General features: G+C 63.8%; 1 protein-coding gene across 6 annotated transcripts in view; it reads left to right on the forward strand.

The window, feature by feature from the left end:
• The window catches only part of JADE1 (jade family PHD finger 1), a 54,628-nt gene that overhangs the window by 21,942 nt on the left and 12,893 nt on the right, over window positions 1-19,793 (forward strand). For all 6 annotated transcript variants that reach the window (XM_036031814.1, XM_036031817.1, XM_036031815.1 and 3 more), the window contains exons 3-9: window positions 4,544-4,629; window positions 7,320-7,477; window positions 9,263-9,450; window positions 11,671-11,882; window positions 14,640-14,807; window positions 15,939-16,055; window positions 19,152-19,673. In XM_036031814.1, the coding sequence (XP_035887707.1) occupies window positions 4,544-4,629; window positions 7,320-7,477; window positions 9,263-9,450; window positions 11,671-11,882; window positions 14,640-14,807; window positions 15,939-16,055; window positions 19,152-19,673 (1,451 nt within the window). The remainder of the gene's footprint in view (window positions 1-4,543; window positions 4,630-7,319; window positions 7,478-9,262; window positions 9,451-11,670; window positions 11,883-14,639; window positions 14,808-15,938; window positions 16,056-19,151; window positions 19,674-19,793) is intronic.

Genomic DNA, 19,793 nt, shown 5'->3' on the forward strand with positions numbered 1-19,793 from the left:
CGCCCGTGCCTCCTAAGGCACACCGGTGGCTTTGCCCTTTTTCAAACCCGACTTGTGGCTTGACTTTGACATTGATGGGCAGGGCATCTTCTTGGGCTCAGGGAGCCACTGGCACAGCGAAGGGTCCTGTGCGCGGACCAGCCTCTGGCCTTCGCACCCTCGCACGGCGGCCCCTGCAGCAGTGCCGGGTGGCTGTGGAGCGTGTGTCGGTCGGGCCCAGTGGGGGCGCCCTGGGCCGGGTCTTCAATGTGTGTGTGAGGCTTCTGTGTTTTGGAAGTGGGAGGTGAGTAGATCGAGTTGCCCCACTGTGCTGGGACGGAACAGCTGGGCGGGTTGGAGGGCTTTCTCTCACGCCCTTAAACCCAGAAGCTAGCAACGCCCCAATGTCGCTGGCTTCCCGGTGGGAGTTTCCAGGGCTCTTCTTAGCTTGCCTGGGGCCAGTCTTCCCTTGAAGGAACGCACCTCGGTCTGCACTGGCGGCTGACGCAGGCCAGCCTGCTGGACTCCATGCTTGCAGGTCCCAAGCTGGGAAGCTAGGGAGTGGCTTAACACTCCCAGAGGCACCAGCATAGTGATTTCGGTGCCGGAAGCCGGGTCCGAGACGCAGGAGATGCACCGCTCGGGATGCAGGGCACCCGCGATGCACCTGGTGGCGAGGTCTTTCTGTCATTCGAGTTTTGTGGTGGGGTGAACCCTCAGACCACCGTTCTTTCCGACTTCCGGACCTTGCACGCGCTGCACAACCGGGAGGCTCCACACGCATGAGCTGCTAAGTGTGGGAGGTGAGTGCAACACGTGTGAGGTTTCCTCTTGAGGATTTTCAGTACTTTAGATCTAGGGGAGCACAGCGTGGCTATTGTAACATTCCAGAGGCGCATGTTTGCGCTCTCTGCCTAACCGCACCGGAAGGCAGGGGTCGGACGGCCGCGTGTGCTGAGGGTCTGCCCCTGCCCCCGGTGCCGCCGCCGGTGAGCCCTGGTGGCTTCTCAATGGAAGGGGTGGCGTAAAGCGCAACAAGGCACTTTTTTTCCCCTTCATTCTGTTAAGCATTTAATACAGAATTATTGTATTAACTCAGCATGAGAATTTTTAAAGTTGCTTAGATTGGTCATTAGACTGGACTTTACATACTAGTAATATCTTGTGTGTCATCAGTAAAATAACTGTAAACATCATGACAAAATTACAGTTCCCAGGTCCTCTCCCGGAAACAAGAAGAAAATGAAACAGAATCTTATTTGTGACCTTCTCAATGCAGCCTGCCGTTGCACGCCGGCGCTCTGCAAACAGAAACGAGTGCAGCCTGGTCCTACCCGCCTGGTCCCCACGCCAGTTCCTCGGAGCTGGCAGGTGCCTTCTGTGCGGGAGCCTCTGCCTCCTGGTTCTTTCAGGGTTTGAAACACCTCCTTTCCGGTTTGATCACTTTTCCCCACCCCCCCACCTGACAGCTTTTTCAGTTAAAAAGGGGTGCAGGTTATCCTTGTTTGGGCCACATTCTGGGAGTGTCTCCCCGTCGGAGAAGTGTGTGGAGAGAGCGAGGCTGAGGGCAGGCCTGGGGCGGGGGTGCCGGCAGGTGCCCGGGCCTCTTGCCGTGGATTCTACGTGTGTGGGTGTGTTCCAGCCGGAAGCAGTGACACCCCCGGTCTGCCTTTGCTGGTGTCATCGCTGCGTCCCTGTGAGCTCACGGTCCCATCTCCTGACCGGCACCTTGGGGGCACGTCCCCCCTGCCTGCTGCCTTGGGTTCTGGGGCCGCAGGGTGGCTGTCTCCGGGCAGGGCTGTCCCCACAATGACGCTGTGTCTGTCCACTCTTCAGAGTATCTCTGAGCGTCTGTGGGGCGCCCAGCGCTGAGTTAGGTGGACCGTGTGTCGTTTAGTCGTCTGGGTCCTGCACTGATGGTGCTTGCCCTGGTGTTTTGATGCGAGCACGTAGATCAGGAGGACGAGAGCACCAGCTACTGAGACCCGCCGCTGGACACGGAAGGGTCCGCTGGCCCCCGGCCATGCTCTCACCTGGATGGATGGATGGGCCCCAGGGTCTCGGCCTTCTACGGACCGCCTGTGTGAAGGACAACGGAGCGTTTTCTTTCTTCTGGTGGGGGTGGGGGTGGAAAGCCATCACTTCCCTTCTGTACACGTTAAAGGTCAGAACGTATCGAGTGCCGTCATAAACTCGAGGTAACTCTTTCCTCCCGCTTTTCCCCGTCAAGAGCGGGTCCGCTTTTATGCTTCCTGGGGTTTTCTGCGAGTGGGGTAGTACACGCTGTGTGTGTCTGTCCGGCTGGCTCCCTTCGCTGCACACGGCGACCCCAGCACCGTCCGCAGGGTCTGCGCCAGAAGCCTGTTCGTGGGCTGGGACCCCACCACACGGGAACGCACGCTTTGCCCCTCGGTCTGCTGGCGCGTGCTGGGTAGTTTCTGGGTTTTGGCTTTTGTATCGTCAAGCTGAGAACATTCCTCGTGTCAGCGATATTTTAAACTTAGCTTCCTCCCCAGCCTCCCTCTCTGCAAAGTGGGTTCAACAGGATTCATTTTTACTTTCTCCCCTTCGTGTGCATTATGGCAATGAAAAGCAACAGGAGTGACCGTTTCAGGCTGGACCAGTGATCCTCCGGGCAGTGACACCCTCGGATGCTAGAGGCATGGTAGTGCCTCTGGGTCTCCGGTTTCAAAAGCCAAGGTGGTGCAGACGCCCTCTTTCGGGATGTCAGGGCAGCCCGAGGACCGGCTCCTGAGAGGTGCCACCCGTGTGAGCGGGGCTGCAGGCTCCCTGGGGACCCTGTGGTCTGTCCTGGGGAAGGCTGGTGGGTGGCAAGGGAAGGCGCGGAGGTCTCCAGCGAACCAGGGGAGAGCAGGTGTGAGGTTTCCGCGTCAGCTCTGAGAGAGCCTGGCTGTCAGGAGTTGCTCCTCCACCCCATGCTGGTGAAGTGTAGCAGTGGGGCGATTCCTGTTGCGTTTCTGGGCTCGTGCCTTATCATTTATAGCCCTTCCCACAGCAGCTCCTAGGAAAGGACCATGCCTCTCTGCCCACACCCTCTTCCCTTCTGAGGGCCCCTGGGCGGCGTCCGGAGTTGCTTGCCCTGGGGCTCCTTCCAGCCCTGGCTGGCCGGACAGATGGGGCCTGCAGGACCCAGGGGTGAGGGGGCGGGTCTGCAGGCCTGAGCTTCCTAGTCCCTTCCTCCCTGGGCGCTGAGCTGGGCTTTGCTCTTCTTTTCCCACCGACGACCAGCGCTAGCACTTCCGTATGTTGGGTTCCCTCCGTGTGCCCCGACTGTTCCTTTCCACGTGGGCGTGAAACATTCTTGTTCAGCTGGAGTCTAAAGAGACGGCAGTCTTTAGAGAAGTATTTCCTGGATGCTTCACTGAGCGCGGCCCTTGGGCTGCCTGCCGGGATCTCATTCTGCTCTGACCCGGCAGCTGCGCCCCCGTCGACCCACAGACAGGCATCAGCGCTGGCGATCGCCGGCCGTGCCAGAGGGCAGCTTGGCGACCCCTCGAGTCTCTGCCGTCGCACATCTGATGACATGCTTCCGGGCAGATTCTGCGTGTCAGCGTCCCCAGGGTCTTGTGGGCACTCGATGCTGTGTCCCTTGTCTCTGGAATAGATACGAGCTTCCTGCTTGAATGACAGGTGGCTTCACTGGTGGTGCGGCAGCACGTGGTGCGCAGCGGTGGGAGTGGGGACAGATCGGAGGCCGGGAGTGTGGGCGTGGGATCGATACGGCTTGGCCACCGACAGGATGAGCAGTGTAGGGTGACAGTCAGGTTCCTGACTTCAAGGAGAAACGGTGACACTCTTCCCAGTGGGCACAGAAGAGGGAGGACGGGCTTGGGTGAATGTCGAGCCCGTCTTGTGGTGCTGAGCCGGCTGCTCTGAGAACTGGGGGGTGGGCCTCTCCACCCGTGGGCGTGCCTGCCGCCGGGTGTGGGGTGAGGGCGGGGCGGGGGCCTGACATCTCCTGCTCCAGCTGGGCAGGACCCGGGCGTGGGGCGTGGAGAAACACAGGAGGCGTGGGAGTCTGGAGTGGAGAAGCACGGGAGGCGTGGGAGTCTGCTGCTGGGGCCCCCGTGTCCCCGGTGCCTTGGGGAGAGAGGCTCAGAGGAGAGTTTCCTAGGGGAGAAGCAGAGCAGGGGTTGGCGTGAGTGAGTGTCCTTGTTCGAGGGAATCTGAAAGTTTTCATGCTTTGTGTCTTCAAACTTCTTTTTAAAGTTTTAAGATCAGCTGTCGGATTTAGCATAAAGATCTTAGCGTTAAGAAGGTTTACTAAGAACTCAGGAAATGTTTTCCAGTTTGTATTTAGCAGTGGGGGATTCTGGCCCTCTTGACTTCAGCGGTGCAGGCTGTGGCGGTGGGACCCTGCCCTTCTGCGTGCTGTGCGGGGGGTGGCCCGGGGTCCGGGGGGGCCTGTCCTGTCTGTCTGTGCGGGAACTCCGGCCCAGCCGGTCTCACGGGGCGAGGGGGTGTCGGGGGGAGCCTGCTGCGTGTGGCTAGAAACCCCGCTGACACTCGGTGATTCCTGCCCTTCTCGTCCTTGTGTCTCCAGGCCTGTCGACCACGTGGTCTCAGAATTCCCGGACGCAGCACAGGAGAAGCTCCTGCCCCAGACCCGAGGACCGGAAGCCCTCCGAGGTAGTTTCCCGAACGCCGGCGTGGCTGCACGCCACACGTGCGTGTGCGTGAGAACACGCGACAGCACACACACACCTGAGGCTGATGACTGATGTCTGCCCGTGAATCTTGGGCAGGACGCTCGGCCTTTCTGTGCCTCAGTTCCCAGCGCTGTCACACAGAGGTCACGCGGGTGTGCGCCGCAGGACGCCCCTGAGGGTCGAGGGGGTCAGCGGGGGCGACGCGGGGAAGGCAGAGCTGAGGGAATGGCCGCTGTTCCCGTCGCCGACTGTGCCCTCTACTTCCTTCCCCGCTCCCTCCCTGCCGGCCCCCAGCCGCCTGTCCTCTGCCCTGGACACTGGGGGTCCGGCTGCCGCCCGGCACTGCCGGCCGCGCGTTAGTACTGGCCCTAAGCCTGCGGCTCACTTGGCAGCAGCAGCCGTGTAATTCTGGGAGTTGAGTTTGGGGCAGGACGCCGAAGGCCCCTCCCCCTGTTTCCCAGTTTGTTGGTTTGTTTGTTGGTTGGTTGCCCTGTGTTGTCATCCGTCTGCCCGTTTGTCGTTTTCCCTCTGTCCGTTGGTTAGCGTTATTTTTAGGCGCGTCTCTCTGCTGGCCGTGGGTGACGAGGGGCTCCGGCCAGACCTGAGGTGTGTTTCCTCTGAACGCCTTTGCTGGGCTCTGAGGGTTTAAGCCACTGAAGAAAAGTCGTCTCAGTTTGTCCCGGTTTTCCCGGGAGCAGGCTGCAGGCCAGGGTCCGGTCCGGTCCCTGGGGTTTGCGCTGCCTCTTGTGGGGCCGGGGGGGGGGGCGGGGGGGCCTCTCAGACCGCACTGCCCGCGGCACCTCTCTCCCGCTGACACGGGTGGTGCCGGGCTGGCCTGCAGGAGGCGGTCTCCCCCCATGAGGAAGGGGTCCGCATCCCTTAGACCTGGGGAAACCTCCCAGGGGACTGTCGCCTCCATCCATTCCAGGTCTGTCCTGTGGCACCGGCACTGCCCCCTCCCCGTGGATTCCCTGTGCTGCTCCCGAGGCCCCGCCGCCTTTCCCCCCCACACTCACACGGGCTCCTGTGGCTTCAGGGCAGGAGGCCGGTGGGCGGCGGGGGCGGGGCCGGAACCTGGCACCAGCAGCGGGGGGGGGGGGGGGGGGGGGCGGCTGAGAGCAGCGGAAAGGGTGTTGCCTTGTCCCTGATCCATGTTTTCTTCCAGATTTTTCCTAAAATTTCTGCATTCAAACACCTTTACACCTAAAGCACTGACACTGAACTCTGCCGGGAACGTGGGTATTGGTGTCCATTGGGGGCTTCTGTTTCGGTGCCTGGCCACCCCCTTCCCAGTCTGTTAGCAGCTGCCTTTTCTCTTGTGGCTTCAGCTTGAATTCCCTTCTTTGGAAAACTCCTGATTTTTTTTGTCTTACAAGACTTAGTTGGAATGCCTTTTTTTTTTTCTTTTTAACTATGATTCTTGACGATGTGGACCTGTGCCTTTGCTGTAAAGGGCTTGTCCTTTGTGGGGGGGGGTGTTACTCATGCTTTCACGGAGGGTGCGAGCCGGCTCCACTGTTCCCGGGACGGGGGGCGAGGAGCCTTGTGCCGGGGAGGCCAGCGTCAAACAGCAGGCTCAGACGCTGCTGCCCCAGACTCGGCTGCGGTGAGGTTTACTAAAGTGAGCGCCAGCCTGAAAAGCCACCAGGAAAAACAGGCAGGGGCCTCGTAGCAGGCCTGCCCTGTGAGCCGCGCTCTGCAGCACAAGGAAGAGCCCCCTGTCCCCCTCCCGAAGAGCGAGCTCAGTGCTGTGACTTGTGTAAACACAGGGGTCCCAGACGCAGGCTCGCGCCGTGCCAAACACCACTCTGGGCTGGCGCGGATGCCCGGCGGAGCTTCATTCAGTCTCCCCGGGACCGTCCTGGACTGGGGTCGAGCACAGGCTGGGAGACGGCACCCGGGGAGCGGGCGGTGGGGGGGGGGACGCTGTTGCTGTGTCCCCCTGGGCCTGTGACACAGGGTGAGGGGCCGTCCTGGCAGCCGGCACCCTGGAGCCTCGTGGGTCTGCTTTCCGCAGGCCGAGAGAGGGCAGTGCCTTGCTTCCTTTCCTCCCCCTCCCTCCTCCTCCCCACACAGATGCCGCCCCGCTCGCTCGTATTGACTGTCTGTGCAGGGGAAGGCGTGCCAGCGTGTGTGTGCTGAAGGCCCACTCTGGGGCCGGGCGCCACCGGTCTGTCCCCACTGCTGTCCTGCGTCTGTCCCCGCCTGCACTTGCCTGGCATGACCCGCCCCACGCCTGGCCCCCGGGGGCCCGGGCTGGGAGGTGGCCACTGAGGGCAGGAGCGGAGGCCCTGGCAGTGCTGGGATGGGGTTGAAGTTGCTCCGTGGTTGGTGGAGCTTTGTTCCTTAAATATCTGCCAAAAGTGCGGTTTTGAGTGAAACCCCTCCCCCAGGGATCTCCGTGCCCAGGTGTCCGCAGCCCTCGGGGGCTCGGGAGTCTGGGGAAGTGGCGGCAAGGCGCTGCTGCGGTGTGGCCGCGGCCTGCAGAGGGCACGTGAGCCTCGGGCCAGGGCGTGGCCGGCTCCGGCTGTGCTGTCCCAGGCCAGGCCAGGCCGGCGCTCTGTCGGTCCAGTGACCTCGTTTCCTGGCAGCGCCGTGGCGACGCTGCCTGGGCTCTGGGTGCGAGGAAACAGGCACGCAGCGGCAGTGACCCTGTCTCTCCCTTCCCAGGTGTTTCGGACGGACCTGATCACCGCCATGAAGCTGCACGACTCCTACCAGCTGAACCCGGACGAGTACTACGTGTTGGCAGACCCCTGGCGGCAGGAGTGGGAGAAGGGGGTCCAGGTGCCAGTGAGCCCGGGGACCATCCCGCAGCCCGTGGCCAGGTAGACGCGCCCCGGGTCAGCGCCTGCCGTCCGCTCGCCCCCAGGGCTCCCTGCCTGGGTCCCCAGGGGACACAGAGTGGGTAGAGGCACCCTTTGGGCCCAGAAGGCGGGGATCCGGAGGCCCATGGGCCCCCAGCAGTAATGGACGTCTGGGGGAGGGGCTGTGCTCTTCGCAGGTGCTGGGTCTCAGCACTGGGACTGGCTCGGTTCGGATGCCCGCCCCCCCCCCCCCCCGCCGCGCACTTGCCCCTCTGTCCTCAGTCGCGCGCACGCTGCGCGGCAGCTCTGCTGGCCGGGGAGGGGGGAGTGGGTGTGGCTTTGGGCGCCAGCCAGGGTGGCTTCCTGGACTCCATGGCGGTCGCTCCCTTTGGAGGAGGGCAGGTGTGTGCGGGGCCAGGTCAGTGGGGAGAGCGGACTTGGCCCGCTTCTTCCTGTGGGCTTTTTGTGGCTTTACCTGTAAACCACTTTCTCCCTTGAGCCCTTGGGGGTCAGGCCCTCAGCGGCTCAGCTCCGCGCAGGCTGCAGACAGTTTGCTCTCGTCTCCGTCCAGCTCCGCTCCCTGGGGCCCGCCAGCCGGGGCCCCTCGCAGGGAGGGTGGGAGGGTGCCCTGCGCCGGCCTCCCTGCTGGGGCCTCAGTCAGCTGCCTGCCCCGACGGCGGCTGCCACTCACCGTCCCTGGTGTGGACGGGACTCACCTCTCGGCCTTCCCCCACACCACCTCTCCAGGCACTTGAGTGGATCGAATTTGATTATTGCCCTTGGCATCTCTGCAGCAAATAACCACATAGATTCGTGGGTTTAAGTGGCCGATTGGATAGCCTCCGGGGGCCGGGCTCCTGGCCAGGGACAGGGTTTGTCATCGGGCTCTTGGGGATGAATACGTGCCTGCCCTAGAGGGCGCGTCCGGGGCGTGACCCTGGCTCAGCGACCCCCAGCCGAAGATTTTCACCCATTTGTCGGTTTCACGGGGGAGCCCAGCACACAGGCCATTGGCCTGAACACGCATTGTAGGTGTTTGCAGCCGAAACCCTGCTCTCGGTCCAGGAGTAGGAGAATCACCTGTTGGGTTCGCCCGTCGCAGCGCCCCGCAGAACGAGACCACCCAGTAACGAGGAGGGTGGTGCCTGGACAGAGAGAGTCCTGGGACAGCTCGGTGGTGGTCGCGTGGACTGCGGGCCGGGAGGACCCGGTCGTCTCGGGTGCCCTCCTGGCCTCAGGGTGGGGCGTGGCAGGTCACCCTCCTCCGTGTGCTGCGTTGGGCCAGAGGATTCGGGCGAGGGGAGAGGGGGCCCGTGGCCCCGTCCCTGAGTGGACCCGGGGAGAGCCCTGGCCCAGCTCACACTCGGGTGCTGAGACTGCTGAGTGACGCTGACTTTAGTTGGGCAGCGGCTCCTCCCATGGTTCTGCCGCACGGGCTGTGCCTGCGCTCGCTCCTCGGCAGTGTTGACAGCCCGGGGCGTGGCCTCCACTGCAGCGGGCAAGGCCGGGTGGGGGATGTGCTGTGACGGGCGGCCCACACACTCGGCGGGCGTGGTGGTGGCTGAGCCCAGGGGAGGCACTGGGGTTCCTCTGTGGTGACTTCCTTCACTCGGGTCTCTTCCCACTTGGGGGATGCAAGGACTCGCACTTAGTTTTTTATCAGTGTGGCGTTGGGGAGTGAAGCCTGTTCTGCCGGTGACGACCTGGTCTTGGGTGGAGGCGGGTCTCCCTCGGGGCCTCCGGTCCGACGGCCGCGCTATCCGCAGCCGGGAGGGTGACCCGGCCGCCTCGACTCTCGTTCCCCAGGGTTGTGTCGGAGGAGAAGCCCCTCATGTTCATCAGGCCCAAGAAGCACATCGTCTCCTCAGGCCCCGAGCCCCCCGAGCTGGGCGGCGTGGACCTCCGCGCGCTGGCCGACGGCGTGTGCCGCTACGACCTCAACGACATGGACGCCGCCTGGCTGGAGCTGACCAACGAGGAGTTCAAGGAGATGGGTGAGCCGTGCAGCTCGTGTGGCACGCAGGGCAGGCGGGCCCCGGACGCTCCGAGGGATGCCGGCTCCGTCGGGGCTGGTCTAGCTCAGGGCCGCGGGCTGCTCCGGGGGACAGCTGCCCCGTGGGCTGTGGTGGGCGCCGTGAGATGGACTCGGGGCAGCCCTGGTCTTTGTCACCTGAGACAGGAAGGGGCCGCTCCCGGACCTCAGAGGGGCCCAGGCCCTTCTCTCCTGCAGCTCCGCCCGCTCGTTCTTCAGTGCGGCCTGCTGTGGCTGGGCACCGAGTCTGCCGCAGCCAGCTCCCCCCAGTGACCAGCTCTAAGTCCTGCCCCAGAGTGGAGTGCCTTCCTGTCCCCATGGGGCCTTGTGCCCCAGCTGAACCTCCCCCCCTGCCTGTCACCACCTCTTCCGTGAGCCCCTCCTCTGTGGGGAGGTCGGAGCCCCTGCACCTCGCTCGCTGCCTCTCCCTGGGCGGAGACCAGGCGGCACCCAGGTGTCCTGTCTGCACACTTCGGGTGTTGAGGGTCCCCTGACGTGTGGGCTCGGTGTGAGGGACCGTGAGGACTGATCCGTGTTGGTGGCCGTGGGCCGAGGGAGGGCGCAGGTGCCTGCCCGCAGTCCGGTGCAGAGTGAGTCCCCGCGGGGTGCTTGTGGTCGGTTTCAGATCCCCCCCGCCCCCCCCCCGAAGGACGGAGGCTGTGGTTTTGTCTGGTGTCGCTCCCTGAGCTCAGCACAGGGCCGGCACGTGCTTCGTGCTCACTGTTGCCCCAGCCCGCCAGCTGGGAGCTGCAGTGGGGACTCAGCCGGGGACGTCGGTGTTTTGATGCACAACAGGACCTTCCTCGTGGTTCGTTCTTTGGGGCATTCGTGGCCAGAGTGTTAGCAAGCCCAGTGGCTGTTTCCCCAAAGCTGTTCTGAGGTTTCCAGAACGCTCTTGGAGGGAGGTGAACGCTGCGCTTCAGCTTCGTACTGGACAGTACCCCTCTGGCAGCTCTGCAGGGACCAGGGGTGCACTGGCCTGGCGAGGGCCCGTGTCCCGGTGGAGGGCACAGCAGGGACACGGGTGCTGGCTGGGGGATCGGGTCGTGAGTCCTGGGCTGCGTCTTCCGACTGAAAGGCAGTGCCCAGCCCAGCAGGTACCCAGTTGTGCAGCGTAAATGGAACACACGCTTGTACCGGTCTTTTAATGGTGGAAAGTGATTGAAGGGCACGGGGTTGCGTTTCACAGCCAGTGCTGTTCCCCGAGCCGGCGGGAGGGAGTGAGGCGGAAGTGCCCGGTCCGCACGGACCGCCCCGCTCTGGGCGGGGCTCGCCCTGCCGGGCGGCCTTCTGGAACACGTGGTTAGAGCTCACCACAGTGTCAGCTCGGGTGTGTTCTCCTTTGGTTTTTAAAAAACTCAAGAAGTGTGAATTTGACAGTTCTAACTTCACGATGGTGCACAGAAGTTGTGGCTGGCTCCGAAGAGATTTCTGTTGTTTCTTGCCACGCCAGTGTTCTGGGCGAGCCGTGTTTGCAGCCTGTGTCTCCCTCCTGCACGGGTGCGTTCGTGGCGGGAAGTCCGGGCTCGGTCCACAGGTGGGAGGAGGCAGGAGTCTCCCCCAGCGCTGTCTGTAACCACGAGAACCACTGGAAATGCCGCTCACTCTTGCTTGAGACGGCATTGTGTTGGACTCAGGGTGAGCGGTCTGGTCTCCCTCCCTTCAGCACTCCCAGTGGTTTGGCCTCTGGTGGGTCCGCTGAACTGTGCGTCTCGCCTTAGTCTGTTCGGAGGGTGAGCAGGGAGGAGCCGGTGCCAACACCCCGTCCCGGTGCTCACTGGGGCATCAGTTTCGAGCGCCGTGAAAAGCAGCAAGTGAAGACTTTTCCAACCGGAATCCAGCTTGTGGATTCCGAGTCACTTCCATGACCTGATCGCTTGCGTTCAGCACCGTAGCGGAGTGGCCGTCCTGGATCCCCGTTGGGTTCATCTCGTGCGCCTCTACTTCCCACACTGCTCCCCGGGCTGCACCCGACGGCTGGCTGCAGCGAGGACTCCGCCTGCCTTTCCGTTCCGACACCCGTCCTTGGAAGGGCGGGGCAGGGCACTCGGGATGGAGGGATGGGTCGCCTACCCTGCTGCCTGCTCCTCGTGCTGAGTTCCTCCCGCCCGGAGGCCCGCTGAGGCCGCCGGGTGGGGCCGGTGGGAACGGGCGAGCTCACCGGGCCGGGCCTCCCCCCCAGGGATGCCGGAGCTGGACGAGTACACGATGGAGCGCGTGCTGGAGGAGTTCGAGCAGCGCTGCTACGACAACATGAACCACGCCATCGAGACGGAGGAGGGCCTGGGCATCGAGTACGACGAGGACGTCGTGTGTGACGTGTGCCAGTCGCCGGACGGCGAGGACGGCAACGAGATGGTGTTCTGCGACAAGTGCAACATCTGCGTGCACCAGGTACGGGGGCGCCGCCCGGGGACCACGTCTCGCTGACCCCAACCAGTGCTCCCCGTGGTTGAAGTGTTTCTCGCTGCCGCGGCAACCAGAAGAATAGGTTCCTTTGTGGGACTCTTCCTTCACGTGCTTTCATCCTGCCCACGAAAGTGAGGCTTCCTCACTCGCGAGAACGCGTGAGCCCCCCGGCCCCGCCCCCGGCCCCGCCCCTGCGTTGAGGTGTTGAGCACATTGAGAAAGCCTTGACAGGGTGGTGAGTTGGCGGCACGGGTTTCCCGGGGTCACGGTAGCGGAGGGCCACGGGCCGGGGGCGGGGTGCAGAGTGGCCGCAGCTGGCCCTGCTGCAGTTCTGGAGACGGGGCGTCTGGGCCCGGCCGCTGCCGGAGCAGCCTTCCTCGGCTACCCCTGCCTCTGGCCGTTTGCTGATGTTGTCGCCGTTCGTTCCCGGTCCGGAGCTGCACTCTGCCTTTGTCTTGGGGTGTCCTCCCCCCGTGGGTGCCCTCACTCACAGCTGGCGTCTTCTTACAAGGACGCCGGTCCAACTGTTGGGTTAGGGGACCGCGGCTGAGGTGACGGCCTCCGCGGCGGCCCTGTTTGCCGACACACAGCGTGCCGAGGTTTGGGTCAGGGCCGCAGCACAGCCTTGTGGGTGCAGCCTCACCCAGGACATCGGCTCGGGTGTTCGTGTGTGAGCTGAGCTGCTGGGAAGAGGGGAGGGCTCTCTTTCCTGGGACCTGCCTCCCTGCCCTCCCTGGTGCAGGCCCGTGGGCTTGGGTGGCTGCCGGCTGCCCCCCTGGACGGGTAGATCCTTCCTCAGCCTTCGCTGCGGATGGACGCTGGGCAACTTTACAAGCTTGGGGCCGCCTCAGCCCTCGTGGCCTCTTCTGTTTGTGCGTGTGTTTCCGGTGCCACGATGCAGGGAGCCGGCCGTCTATGGGGACGCACGCCCATGCGCTTCCCGGGGTTTGAAAGGCTTTCCCGGGCGCTTGCTTTGGATTCACCTGTTGACCCCGGGATGTCCAGACGTACAGACTGACTTGGACTTGGGTGGAGGTTGCTCGCGCGAGCTCTCGGGCGACCAGTCTCTTTAGGAGGACACGTCTGCCTCGGCCCCCGCTGCCGCGGGCCTGACCTCCCGTCCCGCTTACTCCCACAGGTGGGCGGGGGGTGCGAGTTGTTTCCCTTGAGTCCTGCGGGGGCCCGTCTCAGCTCTGGGTCTTCCGGGTGCCCGGGCAGCCGCTGAGGGGCGGCCGGGGCTCCGTGTCCTGCTGGCATCTGAGCAGCGAGGCGGCCTTTGTTGCTGGTGCCACACCCCGGGCGACATGGCCGTCTCACGGGGTGGCTGTTTCACTCTTTCCCCGCCCGAGAAAAATTGTGTTCGGGAGAAGGGGTTCTGTTTGGAAACTTCTTGAATCCCTCCATTTCTTCGGCGAGGTAACTGGTGTCAGGGCCCCCACTGTGGGTGGGTGGGGGGTCCTGGGCCGCCCGCTGCTGCCTGGTCCTTTCCCGGCGGCCGCAGCCACCGCGGCCCCTTCCTTACTCTCGCCTCATGGCTGGTTTTTCCTCTGAGATGTTCTCTGTGGCTTGACTTTAAGGCATGTGTTATTTAATCTTTTAATTTTGTTTAGACTTGCTGTTTCAGTAAAAAAAAATTGCCTTTTCAGATGTCTTTGTCTAGAATGCTTGATAGAAGCCTTCTAGTATTTGAAACCTTAATCGTGCCACTTGGCTCTCTAAGCATCGCCCTCCCCCTGGGGGGGGGGCTGTGTTGACAGCGGCTCATTCATGGCTCCCACCTCGTGCCCTGAGCTCTGGCTCTGCGTGACCTCGCCGCGCTGTGCCTCGTCCTGCTGTTTCCTCTGCGTGTCCTGGGCTCCGCGTGCCCGGGGCTGCCTGCGCTTTTCCTGTCTGGAGCGCTGGGGCCGCGCCGCCTGTCTCCCAACTTCCTGGCGTGGGGGTCGTCCAAGGACAGCGCTGCAGTCCGTGTTTTCCGGAGGCTCTGACTGTGCTCCTGGTGCCGCCGTGGGTTTGCTCCTCGGCTGATTGGACCTCGGCCTCTTCTCTCCTTGAAGCACCTCAGTGACGTCCATGGTGACGGCCTTGACTGCTGCGGTGTCGCTGCCCTGTGTAATGATGTTGCCGTCTTGTGCAAGGCAGGCTGTCGGGGTCAGCGGAGAAGACCAGATTCTGTCTGTGCAGGAAGTCTCACTGTTCTGGGCCGATCGGGACCCCGTCAGGGGTGTTGGCTCGGACTGGGGGGCGAGGACGCCCTTCGCTCCGGTTCTTCCCAGGGCTGTCCGGTTTAGCAGCGTTGGCAGACTCTCTGATGTTGCCTAGTGCTTCGCTCGCTGTGGGGCCCGCCCGCGGGAGAAGGCCCGGAGAGCCGGCTTCCCCTGCTCGGCCCGGGGGCGGCGGCTCCGAGGAATCACTGCTCCGGGTTCCTCCGGGAGTCGGGGTGGACGGGTGTCTGCAGGACAGTGCCCCCCACCCCCGCAGGCCTCCCTGGCCCCGGGCGTCCTCAGACCGCGTGGGACTCGCTGCACACGGCTGCACCCACGCGTGTCCGACACCTCTGCCGCGCCGGGACCCTCGCTTTTCCTGAAGGCCGGGGGTCCCTGTGAGGTGGGCGTGGCGGGGCCTGTGTTGCTGCTTTGTTCTGTTAAAACCCTTCAGGATGGTGTAAAATTAATAGCTGGAATGAGAAAAATGGACCTTTCCCTCTTCCCCTCTCTTCCCCGGGGGCATGCCGGGGCCCTGCAGGCCTGCTACGGAATCCTCAAGGTCCCCGAGGGCAGCTGGCTGTGCAGGACGTGTGCCCTGGGCGTGCAGCCCAAGTGTCTGCTGTGCCCCAAGAAAGGCGGAGCCATGAAGCCCACCCGCAGCGGGACCAAGTGGGTGCACGTCAGCTGTGCCCTGTGGATCCCCGAGGTAGGTGTGCACGGGCGTCGGGGGCTCAGCCCAGGGGTCCTGGCTCTGGCTGGGTTGGGGGAGGGGCGTTCATCAGTAGGCCAGGTGGTAGCTGACAAGGACAAGGACACCTGTTAAGTGATTCCTGCTGCCCCCTGGCCCCGAATGTCCAGCACACCGTCACCTCCTCACGGGGGTGCATCTGGGGAGGTGTTCACCGGAAGTGGTGGCAGGTCGGACGGTGTGCAGACTTCGAGGCAGAGGTCTCTCCCGGGCGACCCTCTGGTGGGGCCGCACCCCCAGCCTCAGGCCTGCAGCCAGCTGCACGGCTGGCCGGTCCTTCCCCAGGACGGACGGTGCCTGCCAGCCGCGTGCCCGGCGCCACCACGCTGAAGGAACCGCTGCTTTGGGTCACACTTTGGTGATTCTTATTAAAATGCTCCCTTAGCCACAACCTTTTTAATTTCAGGTCTGGTGTAATTTATTTCAAGTCCCAGACCTTGACTAATTTAATTTGCATGGCTCGCTGTGAGAATACCATTTGTGATTCAAATTTCAGAGTTGTGTGGTGGTGGTTTTTTTTTTTTTAGTGTGTGGTTCTTGGTGTATTTTCCTCCCAAGGAGAATGACCTGGGGACGGTTTGGGTTGTGGCGTCGGCTTCATGCCTCGGGTCTCGGTGGCACTGGGTCTGGTGGTTTGCCAGTAACAGGGACCCAGTTCAGCCGCCCAGCCCACATGCCGGGAGAGCCCGTTTTGTCTCGGTAGTTTTCCACTCCGTAGTAACCTTTTGAATTTGGAAAGAGTGGTTTTCCTCAGTGAGAGAGACATGAAAGTCACTGTCGACTTCGTCTCCAGTCCCGACCACGCCACTGTGGGCTGGAGGCGTAGTGGGCGGCCTGGGCGGGCACTCAGGTGGGAAGGGGGTGCTCTTTCACCTGGCCCATCACTCCCTGGGCGCATGGCAGGGGCGGGGGCTGTCCTGATGCTTAAGGTGTAGGGGGGTTTGCCTGTCCGGGAGGTCGAGTGCCCGGGCACGGCCGGGGGGAGGGTGCAGGCAGGCGCTGACCTGGACGTCTGTGGCCCCACGTTCACCCCGAGTCTGTCTGCCGGCTTTGGCCACACTCTCCCTCTCGCTCTGTCTTGGCCCCCAGGTGAGCATCGGCAGCCCTGAGAAGATGGAGCCCATCACGAAGGTGTCCCACATCCCCAGCAGCCGGTGGGCCCTGGTGTGCAGCCTCTGCAACGAGAAGTGCGGGGCCTCCATCCAGGTACGGCCTGGCCCCGGGGCTCCGTGTCCCCTCCCCCGAGTCACAGGGAGCAGGGCGGGCGGGCACTCAGGGAACTGGGGGTTTGGAGGTGGAACTGGATTCCAGGACGCAGGACGAGGGGCTCACAGTTCTCCAGAGGTGGCTAGGAGCGAGTGGCTCTGGTGCGGTCTGAGCCCGAGGGTGGGCGGGTGGGTGGTGTCCGGTGCAAGCAGAACCCCGGCTTAGCCACCACTGGACAGCATCTCCCGGGGAGAGAACCAGTCTTGACCCTGGAGGGCCGGTCACCCTTACCTGTTTCCTTGCCAAGTGGCAGACCCACCTCTGCCTGCCCAACGCTGCTGCTCTCCCAGGCGTGCGCACGGGTGTCGGGCTTTAGGTGCAGCGTGTGGCGTCAGCCGGGCGTGCTGATGGTCTTGCATCTGGTTAACCGGGCTCCTCGGGCCACCAGCCGGCTGCAGGGGCCCGCAGGGGGGAGCTGCACTGAACCCGGTCCGGGCGGCTGGCTCTCTGCGGCACCTCTCGTGTGTGCATGTGTGCGCACGCCCACAGCCTGTGGCTTGTGTGTGCGCGCGTTCACCTGCCTTCCCTTTGCCCCCGCACACAGACGAGTGCACAGAACCTCCCGATGGAGGGAAGGAAGGGGAGCGTGGAGGTGGCGTGCTGTCTCTTTTTTTGTCTTCTCTACACCTCCACCCTTCCTGGGTCCTTTGTGGCGCTGGCGTCGTTGGCACCTCTGGGTCGCCAGGACTGCAGAGGCCTGAAGGGAGGCTCCCCGAGGTCGGCCCATGCTGCCTGAGGGTCAGGCAGCAGCTCAGGGCCACGGCAGCCTCCGCCCCCCCCCCCCCCCCGGGCATGTGCTCTCCGGGAGCCCCATCAGACTGCGCATAGTGTGTCTTAAAGAAGTGGCCTCGTTGGGCAAAACAGTTTGTGTTTGGCTGATAAGTATTTCTTTTGCTAAGGTACCTGTTGGCTGGTGCTTTTGGAATTTTTTCATTTTGTACGCCAAGTAGTTGTGCGTTCTTTCGTTATCAACCAGTGTTCGAGAATCCGGAACGCAGCCAGTGTTCAGAGGGCGAGGCACGAGGCGGCTGGTGGGATTTGGCTGCGGACCTTGAAAACGGTGCGGGTTTTTGTGTGCGAATAGAACCTGCTTAAACCTGAACCGCAGCAGAAAGCCTCTGGCCTGAGAGTTGTGTTGGGAGGAGATGGAGGGGAGAAGGTTCGAAAGCCTCAGAGTGAAAACAGGCTCTGGGCTGTGTGTGCACGTGCACGCCCACTGGAGTGCGCGCAGAAACCCGCGGAGGGAGGGAAGCCCCGGATGGGTGGACTGGGAGGTCGGCTCCTTCCCAGGTGCCTGACGTTCCCGGGAGGGTGGGGCCGTGCTGGCAGGCGGCACGGCCCCTGGTCCTCCTCTGGTGCTCGCCGGAGGCGGGCCAGCAGGACCCTCGTTCCTCTAGTGAAGGGAGATGACACGGTGACGTTTTTGGTGGCCGTTGACCTCGTTGTCCCAGAACGTTAACCCGGAGGAGAGGAGGCCAGGGAAGGTGGACGGTTCTTCATCTCGGTGCGGAACGGACCGACTTTTGTTAAAGAACTCCTCTCTGAAACGCCTGCAGCTGTGGGGGCCCGGGTGGACGTTTCTGAAACATCTGTGTGCTGAGTCAGCCCGAGTCGGAAAACCCGCAGGAAGGCCGCTTGGCGTCTGCACAGAGCCCTGTGTAAACATTCCGCGGCCGCGCGTCCCTCCCGGAGGCCGGCGCGCCCGGGCCAAGCGCGGCCTCAGCCAGAGGCTGACCGCGCAGCGTCTCGGCCTCCGCTCCCACCCAGGCTGGGGGCTGGGGGCTGCGGGGGGGTGCCTGTGTCCTGGTGGCGGCGGCCAGGTGGGCGTGTCTGTGTGTGCGGTCCCCGAAGCTGACTCCACACGGTTCTTGGAGCGGAGGCTACGTGCAGGTGAAACAACAGGTTCCTGCCCGTTCCTGTGCTTCGGGTGTTGGTGGTGAGGGGAGCGGGTGTTCTGCGCCTGTGGGCAGAGGGGCTTGACCCGGAGCAGGCAGCTCTGACGGGCAGGGTCGCCTCCCCTGGAACACAGAGGCTGCAGGGAGAGCCCTGGCTCCAGCCTCTGCTGCTCCCGGTGTGGGCTCGGGCTCTGCTCAGGGAGTCGAACTAAGCGTTTCAGCCGCCCGGCGCGCTGGGCTCTGCGTCTCTGCGGCCCTGGCCGGCCGGGTCACGTGGCCTCACCCGGCGCAGAGCTGCTGTGAGGGGCCTGGCTTCCGCCCCACCTGCAACCTCTTCCAGGCCTTGCGGCCCACTGGGATCAGATGGGGAAGTTAATCACTTGCCTCCTGCCAGGCCGCTGGCCGGCCGTCTGGGCTCCAGGCACTAAATCACAGTCTGATGAGGCCGCTGGTGGGAGGTGGCCCCTCAGGAAGGAGGGAGGCACAGCCTAGGACACCCGGCCTCCAGGTGACCTCCTGACCCGCGGGCTCAGGTCCTTCCCGCTCTCTGCCGCTGTGGCCGGGCTCAGAGCAGCCAGCTTTGCCAGGCGGGGCACGCGCAGGGCTCCGCTGCCCCCACCCGTGCTGGGATGGGACTCTGTCCGGCTGGGGCTGGGGCCGGGGCTGGGGCTGCGCGTGAGGGTGCAGGTTCAAAACTCCGACCAGTGCCCCTTCTCCCTGGGGGCTTCCTGTCACCCCAGCCTCTCCTATGGGCGAGAGGAGAGCTCACGTGCAAAGGCACACTCTCGCTTCCGAGTGCCCTCTGCACAGGAGCACGCGTTCTTCTGAGTGCAGCGTGAGTGCCAGGCCCCTTGGCCACACCTGCAGTCTCGTGAGCCTCCGTGAGAGGCCACGGGGCTGCAGGCCTGTCTGAGGGTCCGTGTCTGCACCCCTCACCCGCAGAGTTCCCTCATCCTTGGGCCTTCCCTCACTCAGAACGAGGCGGCCGGTCTGCCGGCGCTCATCCCGGGAGCTCCGCCTGGGCGTGCGCTGGCAGTGCGGCTCTGCACGTGTGTGCGCGTGTGGGGGGGGTGTGGCGCCGAGGGGCTCGGCCACTGCCCTGTCTGACCGTCTCTCCTCTTGTCCGTCCCCCCCCCCCCAGTGCTCCGTGAAGAACTGCCGCACGGCTTTCCACGTGACCTGTGCTTTCGACCAGGGCCTGGAGATGAAGACCATCTTGGCGGAGAACGACGAAGTCAAGTTCAAGTCCTACTGCCCGAAGCACAGCGCCCACAGGAAAGCCGAGGAGAGCCTCGGGGAGGGGGCCGCTCAGGAGAATGGGGGCCCGGAGTGCCCCCCACGGAGCGCGCTGGAGCCCTTCGCCGGCCTCGAGCAGAACCAGGAGGAGGCGCACCGGGTGAGCGTGCGGAAGCAGAAGCTGCAGCAGCTGGAGGACGAGTTCTACACCTTCGTCAACCTGCTGGACGTCGCCCGGGCCCTGCGGCTGCCCGAGGAGGTGGTGGACTTCCTGTACCAGTACTGGAAGCTGAAGAGGAAGGTCAACTTCAACAAGCCCCTGATCACCCCGAAGAAGGACGAGGAGGACAATCTGGCGAAGCGGGAGCAGGACGTCTTGTTTAGGAGGCTGCAGCTGTTCACGCACCTGCGGCAGGACCTGGAGAGGGTAATGATCGACACCGACACCTTGTAGTGACCTAGCGAAGAGGATCGCGCCGAGGCCACCGTGCGCCCCGGCCGGGCCTGGTGGCCGAGCGCTCGCTGCCGGCCCTGCACGTAACTGCAG

This window comes from Phyllostomus discolor, chromosome 8 (genome assembly GCF_004126475.2).
Source record: "Phyllostomus discolor isolate MPI-MPIP mPhyDis1 chromosome 8, mPhyDis1.pri.v3, whole genome shotgun sequence".
Taxonomy (NCBI): domain Eukaryota; kingdom Metazoa; phylum Chordata; class Mammalia; order Chiroptera; family Phyllostomidae; genus Phyllostomus; species Phyllostomus discolor.